This window comes from Aspergillus pseudonomiae (assembly GCF_009193645.1).
Source record: "Aspergillus pseudonomiae strain CBS 119388 unplaced genomic scaffold BDV37scaffold_218, whole genome shotgun sequence".
In the NCBI taxonomy this organism is placed as follows: Eukaryota; Fungi; Ascomycota; class Eurotiomycetes; order Eurotiales; family Aspergillaceae; genus Aspergillus; species Aspergillus pseudonomiae.
The window spans coordinates 6,357-14,322 of record NW_022476210.1 but is presented as its reverse complement, the minus strand read 5'-3'; the positions used below and the strand labels follow the sequence as shown (position 1 = coordinate 14,322).

The 7,966-nt window shown below is 40.5% G+C and overlaps 4 protein-coding genes across 4 annotated transcripts in view; 2 read left to right on the top strand and 2 right to left on the bottom strand.

Moving 5' to 3' along the window:
• Positions 1-206: 206 nt before the first annotated feature.
• BDV37DRAFT_289889 (kinase-like domain-containing protein) lies at positions 207-1,059 on the bottom strand (the record flags this gene model as incomplete). The annotated part of the gene is made up of 4 exons (XM_032088578.1): positions 207-317; positions 380-591; positions 644-749; positions 799-1,059. 4 exons carry the CDS (start codon positions 1,057-1,059, stop codon positions 207-209), a joined length of 690 nt encoding a protein of 229 aa, XP_031934219.1.
• A 1,743-nt stretch (positions 1,060-2,802) lies between these two features.
• On the top strand, positions 2,803-3,648 carry BDV37DRAFT_289888 (kinase-like protein; the record flags this gene model as incomplete). The annotated part of the gene is made up of 3 exons (XM_032088577.1): positions 2,803-3,237; positions 3,291-3,393; positions 3,443-3,648. The coding sequence occupies 3 exons, from the start codon at positions 2,803-2,805 to the stop codon at positions 3,646-3,648; spliced, it is 744 nt and encodes a 247-aa protein (XP_031934218.1).
• Positions 3,649-4,441: 793 nt separating this feature from the next.
• On the top strand, positions 4,442-5,014 carry BDV37DRAFT_277318 (uncharacterized protein; the record flags this gene model as incomplete). Its single annotated transcript, XM_032085740.1, has 2 exons — positions 4,442-4,737; positions 4,786-5,014. The coding sequence occupies 2 exons, from the start codon at positions 4,442-4,444 to the stop codon at positions 5,012-5,014; spliced, it is 525 nt and encodes a 174-aa protein (XP_031934217.1).
• Positions 5,015-7,334: 2,320 nt separating this feature from the next.
• The window catches only part of BDV37DRAFT_88930 (WD40 repeat domain-containing protein), a 3,561-nt gene continuing 2,929 nt past the window's right edge, over positions 7,335-7,966 (bottom strand). The window contains exon 5 of the mRNA XM_032091385.1: positions 7,335-7,966. This exon is cut by the window's right edge and continues 8 nt beyond it. Within this exon, the coding sequence (XP_031934216.1) occupies positions 7,458-7,966 (509 nt within the window). The 3' untranslated portion in view covers positions 7,335-7,457.

Below are 7,966 nucleotides of genomic sequence, written 5' to 3'. Positions count from 1 at the left end.
AGACTGTCGTCGATACTAGACTGTCGTCGATACTAGACTGTCGTCGATACCAGACTGCCGTCGATACACTACTATAGTCAACTATTGGGAGTTGGTTCTTAATACTTCGCTTCTCAAGTGCCTACTGCAAACTGTGCTTCACTTCCTATGTCGGAAAAGACTATGTAGAAATTATATAAGCGCCTTTCACAAGTAAATTTAGCTAACTACTCCGAGAGTTTACTGTATGTCGAAGAAAACCTAGCTGCACAAGCCATCGCTCGATAGATAAATATCCTGAGTCGACCAATACCCGGGGACTTAAGTAGAAATTCGTGCTTTTGTGTCGAGTTTGTATTAGCATTCAAATAGTCTCAAATCTATGCCTGACAAAACTTACATTAATCAAATCTTTTAAGCTGAGAGTAGCAGTTTGGGAAATAAAACTCTTACAGTAATCACTGATATCACACCCATTCTCCAGTGCCAGGTTTTCTGGGTTGCGTCGAAAGGTACCAGGTTCCTTAAGTCGTACCAGGAGAGTTCCAACAGTCTTCAGATCGTCCGTGAAATTTTGTGTTGGGGGCTTCATGATGGATTCAGCAATGTTTGCTATAGAGGGTTAATACCTGCGTATCATGATCTTTACCAGGGCATGCAATACCCAATTTAACGTCACATGTGTAGTACGAGAGTAGAACATTTCTAGGACAAAGTTGTCCATACGCAACTTGCAGCTCGCTATGGATATACCGAAGCCCATGGAGTACCTAATGGTGTTAAATATATAAATTAGATATCTACCGTATGCTCACCTACCTCTTTCGCTATAATTGCCAGCTCAATTTCTGTGATATCTTGGTGGCAGGTAGCTTGAACCTGATGCAACGATGTTTCGAGGGACTCATAGGCCAAGTGTATCGATGGGTTATCTGTAAAAACATCTATAAGACGGACAATATTTGGTGGCTTCTCTTCGGAGACCTTGCGAAGTAGTCCATACTGCCGGCTACCTGCATGGATCCTCAACCTTTTAATCACAACAATGTTGTGATCAATTGTATTATCATGCGCTACCATACCTAGTCCACCCTGGTCAGACTCCCAAAATTCTTGGTACTTAGTCCAAACCCCTGCAGAAAAGCGGGATTTGTTGGTATTCGGAGATATTGGTGTAAATGGCTCTGCTTTACTAATATAAGCTTCCCTGCTAGAGCTATCTTCTCGATGTGTTGTTAGGCTGACTGCCAGATTACCAGAACCCGTAACTGTATCGCTTTTTTCTGTGCTATATAACTGATCACTTTGCAGTAGAGGTCTTGGTTTAGGAAATTGCGTCGGGAGCATTGTATCCCGACCTCGTCGGTCACGCATGGCACTTATTAAACAAGTAGAATAGACTATGGTAACTTGTCAGTTGAGCCTTGTTGTGGGTGAAGACAGTTAAAGGACAGCTATAGCGGTAGAAAAGTCAGAAGGCAACATGCATCATTGAAGCAGACAGCAGGTACACCCGATATTGGAATAAATACAAGTGCTGACAAATAAAAATCCTTTTGGCCGCTTTTGAGTGCCAAGACAACAGCTAATATTTAGCCATACTAAGAAATACTTTCTATGGACACCTGGGTTCAAGGTTTCTGATTATCCGCTTTTACAGTATATTGGTAATTTTATCATTACAGAGCACCATCGACACCGTTAGTGGTAATTTACAGGCCACTATATGAGACCCTGTACTTTAAGTTACCGGCCTCGAAGAAAGCAAAATTACAGATAGAAGAATTATACCCACCAGAATACAGTGTTATTGTTCCTTTCAATACTACGGAGGTATATTCCTAAAGTAATAAAACTACGCTAGTACTATTGGCCTCAGGCAGAGATAAAGTCTTTTCTAAATATTCTAATATCACGTAGAACTAATAGGAAGCACTTCTACTTGATTATTATATAATTATAAATTAACTGGGAATCTCTTCAAGAAATAGATATATTTCTCTTGGTTAGAAGTTACTTGCTAGCTGACTATATAGTAATGGCTTTAGCTGAGGCCAATATTAATATTATAAAAAATAGAAATATTCTTAAAACTTCTGTAATGTTGAAAATAAAATAAACATTTTATTTTTTTTAATAAATATATAATTTAAGATTACTCCGTATAGTTGATTATACTACCAGGATGGCTTGGCATCCTGCGGGTCAAATGGCCAACTAACTGTTCCAATGTATTGGTAACCAATCGCACAAACACAAGGGTACCTTGTGGGTACATCGGATACGAGGTAGTATTCGGTTTCTTTTCTTTACCCCTCTTCCAAGGCAATGGCAAGGATTTCTCAATAAATTACAGCGCAGACAAGGATTGTATCGGAACGTTCCCAATATAGCGCTGAGAACCGAACAGGCCGGTTCTGTATCTCGTTCGTATCCAGACTCATGAAAGCTCGAGTATCAAAGTCGATACAGCTGTAAGTTCTTGGCCAGTACGGCTAAGTTCTATTAGGTGGTGTAAACCTATCTGACCCCTGTAATGGTCATGTGCAAGAGGACTATCTCCGCTTAAATGCCGTAAGAAGGCGAATAAAATGCCTGTTTAATAAGACATGAGTTGAATTATACGCATACTAAATATAATATCTTATATTCCACCTCAGAGATACAGCTGTGTCCTGTTCTTATTAGCTAATGCTTGTTTGTGTTGCTGCTGAATAAAAGGTACGTACTACCACCCATTCTAAAACTATGAAGAAGTGTTTGTATCAATCCGCTAATATAAACTGTCTTAACATCAAGATAGCTGTCGGTATCACCAAAAATATGGTTTCAACAAGAGTTTTGGGATCACCAATCCAGCTGTCTTTACCCGAGGCTAATGGTCGCGCCGCCAACCCTGAGACGCCGACTGGCTCTATAGAACCGCTAGAATTCGTTAAGCATGGTAACCCGTTCACAATGGACCGCCTCTTCGTTGGCCTAGAGCCTGCTTGGGGTGGTGTTGACGCCATCGAGTTCACTGAAGATATGCCTGTCTCTTTTGTGACTAGGGTTAATAGAAGTCAACATGATATACCATTACACAGTCTCAGAGAAACCTCTCACAAGCACTTGTTTAACCTCAAGGAAGTGTTTGTAACGGAGCAATCGCTATTCTTGTTTTATCCGGAGTGGGAGGGTATTTCACTGAAAGAGATCCAGACTTTACGGCCAATATTTCAACTGGGAGAAGTTGAAGTAGCTACAGTTTGCTACCAGGTACAGAAATAAACCCCATTTCCAGGAGGAGGTCCTTGCTGACTAAAAATCAGATATTCCAAGGCCTGAGATATATCCACGATACTCTTAACATCAGTCACGGCAATATCCGAGAAGAGAATATCTACATCCATAAAAACGGCGACGTTAAGATTGGTATATCTTACTATCCTACAATATATCTATTTCAACTAATAGATCCTAGCAAGAATCGGCGAGAGTATGGGCCGTGAGTTAAATGATGAAGAAAGATCAAGAGATATCATGGCAACTTTACAAATTGTGCGAAAACTTCTAGGCCTACAATTAAACACTGGGGGTCGTGGAATCATGGAATTACTGGCCCATGATTTTACTGGTGCACCACAGGACACAACAATTGACCAACTACTTCAGGTAAGCTCTTCCTAGATTAAACAAGGCCTTGATATATTATTTCACCTTACAGTACCACGGCTGATACGACGTTTCAAGCATCCACTTATGAAATTCAACTCTGGCTCATGGTGTCTTCGACCAGTCAATCTTTTGTGTGCTATGGTTAGAAGCTAGCATTGTTTATATAACAGTAAACGTGATGAGGACTAGGCTGAGCGAATTTATATATTGTGTATTTATTGCCTAGTAAATATAGTAGTTTATACTGTTGTAATACTGAGAGTTTTTTTTTTCGCAATAATAACTGCCCGATTTATCTAATAATAGTAATATAAGAGTTCGATAGTATCTTTGAATAATTGTTTCAATAGGAACTGTAATTCTTTATATCTATATTTATGCGTAGGTTCTATTTTAAGCAGGCAGTGTCTCCTTCATTTATCTCTGAACTAGATATTGTGTAACTTTGCTATCTAATGAAACAGCTCAGAGGTGCCCAATAAGATGATAGTGTGACACTGGTGAAGCAAGTATTACCTGTAAATTGCTGGATGGTAAAATAACAGGGAGATTAGCGATACTATTAATAGGTACACGGCTTAACAGTTTACTATATTAACTCAACTCCTTCATCGTCTTATATTCATAGTACACTGTTTCGCATTGCTCTAGGTGTACGAATATCTCTACTATGAGCCCTGGTATAAACATAATCCCATCTAGGGAGCTGTGCGAGGGACAGAATACCGAGCTCCCTGACATCGCTGAGAAACCAAAAGTTAACCGCAAAGCAACAAACCTGATTGTGGACACCGAATATGAGCATATGCTTCGGGAACTCGCAGATATTCATTGGGGGTATAACCTACTTTCTAGTTTTGCTGCTTGGATCCTGTTGGCAGGATATCTCGTTATTCCCGGGACTTTCACAACACTCCAGAAAACTGATACTGTAAAAAGTGGACTGTCTGAAAACAATTCTCAGATTATTCTAAATACTATTCAGAATCCTCCTCTTGTGGGTATAGCATGCTCTTTGCTTGCTATCGGCGCAGCTGTTATGGTGTTCCTATATTTCCGCTGGAGGCATAATTATCTTTGGCTTATAAATCGTTTATATATGTAAGCTACTCCTGGTACATTGTTCGATCTGACACTGATAGAATATAGACCTACTTCTCTCAATGCGAGTGCTGGATTTCTTACAACAATTGTCAATGTCTATACAGCAAAAGGTGGCAAGTGGTCAATTATGTCTCTCCTGACAGTAATTGTAACCGCGTTGTCAGCCATAACTTCATTGGCATTGGCTCTTTATTATAAATTTTGGAGGATGGAGAAGATTAGGGAGGAGCACGAGCGGGAACAGAAGGCCGGCTTATGCTTAGTATATCCGTGAGGCATTGTGAGCCTTATCAAATACACACTGCTGCTATTTAATCTCTAGCGGGAAGATACAATTATCTACACGACAGTGGAATTATGTTCTCTGAAAGAAATTATGGCATTGTATACACTAAGTTGCGAAAACAATGTCCGGGTTTTGTATACTCTTATTTTATTATAGATCTTCTAGTCTATAAATAGATGGAATTATCCTTAGTCATTGAAGGCAAATGGTCTGATTGGTGTAAATTGATATACTTAATTATATATGGGTTAGGGGACTCACATCCTAGTAATTAGATGTTTTGGTAGTTAATTTAGTGTATATTAATAAGCCGAGTAACCCTAGTTAGGCCCCGATCTCCCAGAGTCAGCATGTACAATAATACAGAGAAACTAGCAGAATATGCTCAATATCGCCCCACGAATTTTTGATTTAAAAGGCGCTATGTAAATAACACTCAGTATATTAATATTAAATATTATGTAATTTACACCGACAATATACCACAGCTGATATATTTCAAAATCATATATTCTGTAACCTGTTGTTAGACTGGATTTTTTGTTAGTCCACTTATGGTAATTAGAATCTAGGTGTTAAGACCGAAAGTAGCCGTAAATTTAACTAGGTATTAAGTTTCAACTTTGTTTAAATATATATAGCCGAAAATAAAAGGATAATTAATTTCTTTACGTATTACAAACATTTACTTACTATACAGTTTTATTACTTGTATTATGGCTCAACTTTTATATTCTAATAGATCTGAAAGATATTACAGCTACTGACTATATATCCAGTTTAATTTACTGCTTTCCAAGAAAAACCAAGACCACGGTATATACCTATAAGTATACATTGGGCTCAATCCTCTCAATCCTGCCTCCAACCAAGCTGACCTGAATAGAATCTATCGTATAGATATGGCCTGTCAGACTATACCCAGACCACGGCGCTCAAACAGTCCACGAGCAAAGAGTCAACAGAAATATAGACTACGCAGGAGTCTATTTAAGAGTGCGCATAAGTTTGGGATTGAATGTGATGCTGATGTTTGTGTGATCCTTCGTACCCGTGAAGATGGTCGAACTTTTACTTTCAATACGGACTCCTTCGAAAAGTTCCTGCCGTGGTTTGCAGACTTGGTACATTTCTCTTGAGCCACAAATAGTATACAGACTTACAGTATTAGGATCAAAAGTATCCGCCCCCAGTGAGAACGATGTCAAGGGACTTTTTTAAGGCTAAGGATTCACTATCCAGTCAGGATCAAAAGGCATCGGAGTCGTAGCCAGCTACAGTAGATGATGATGATGATTTCATATGCTGACCCCTCGCCGTCGGCGATATGCAAGGAGCTCCCTATCCTATCTATCTATATAATTTCCTTTAAACATTGAACCATTACTTTCCAGACGAATTTGGAGCCTCGTCGAGGCCTGAGTTGGCCTAGTTGCCTGGTATTCTGGCAAAAGAACGTAACACGGACCTACGAGATGCCTACCTCCACGCTATTTCAGAATTCCAATCATATCATCTCGTGTTTGTTGACGAATCCGGGTGCGATAAACGGATAGGATTTAGACGGACAGGTTGGTCTCCATTGGGAATTGCACCGGTCCAAGTGTCCCGGTTTCACCGTGACCGGCGGTATCAGATACTTCCTGCATACGCCCAAGACGGCATTATTCTGTCCAGAGTATTTCAGGGCTCAACTGATGCTGATGTCTTTGCGGATTTTATCGAGCAGCTTCTCCAGCATTGTGGAAGGTGGCCTGAACCGAAATCTGTCCAAGTAATGGATAATGCTTCTTTTCATCATTCTGAACGGATCGAGGAGATGTGTTATAACGTAGGAGTTAGGTAAGTATATTTGCCACCATATTCACCAGACCTTAATCCAATAGAAGGGTTCTTCGCCGAGCTGAAGGCGTTTATTAAACGAAACTGGTACTTTTATGAGGAAAACCCAGGACAAAGTTTTGATGCTTTTCTTGAGTGGTGCATGTTTGAGGTCGGTGCAAGGGAGAAGAGTGCGAGAGGTCATTTCCGACATGCTGGCCTGACAGTCGAAGAAACATAGCATAGACTTGCTACAATATCATTTCTGTCACGGTGACTGCATTGAGAAAAGGGTGTTGGCGGGACTAAGGCTGGGTTACTTCAGTGGAAACTTATTGTTGTGCGTTGCGTCGTTCGTAGTATAAGCTCTTGATCACGCAGTGAGGGCCCCTGACTTAAGACGTATTCGTTGGTGGCAAGGCGGTGGGTGGCGGCGCCACGGATAGACAGAAAACTGTTGATTGACAGAAGTTACGAGAAATATTGAAAGTTTTTCAGTGGCAATAATTGTTACGATAAATTTGAATGTTTCCCCAGCCCCCTGTCTTGAACAGGTATTAGAATAAAAAAGCATGAGTTGGAAGGTTTAGTACTCAGAAATTCTCTTTTACTATAAAGATAGCGTGCGCTGTAAGCTACTTCGGTCAATGTCAAAGCTCCAAACTTGACCATTACGGAATCCAATAGCCAGTTTATCCCCTTGTATAGCATAACATGTTGACCGAAAATCTGATGGTAGATGAAGGAGGGGAGTAACTCCATAGTATATCCATTGGTTTCCGAAATAAATATCTTTTAATGAGTCGAAGTTGGTGACTTGTCTGTCTGGAGGGATGTTTCCGAGACGAACAAGGCCAGTGTTCGTTGAAAGATACTGGTTATCTGCTGAAAATTTTAGGGCGCTAATGGGCGCTGATGTCTTGATTTCCTGCCATGAACGGAACTTAAAGCGACTACCCAAAGTGCGTCCAACATATTTCGATAAGTTCAGGAGTCTAGCAGTATCCCAGAGCTTGACAGTTCGATCGTCGGAGCCAGATGCGATCTGTCGCCCATCCGGCGAGAAGGCGACCGCTGTGACCCAGTTTGAATGGCCGGCCAGTGTCTTCTGCAGCTCAC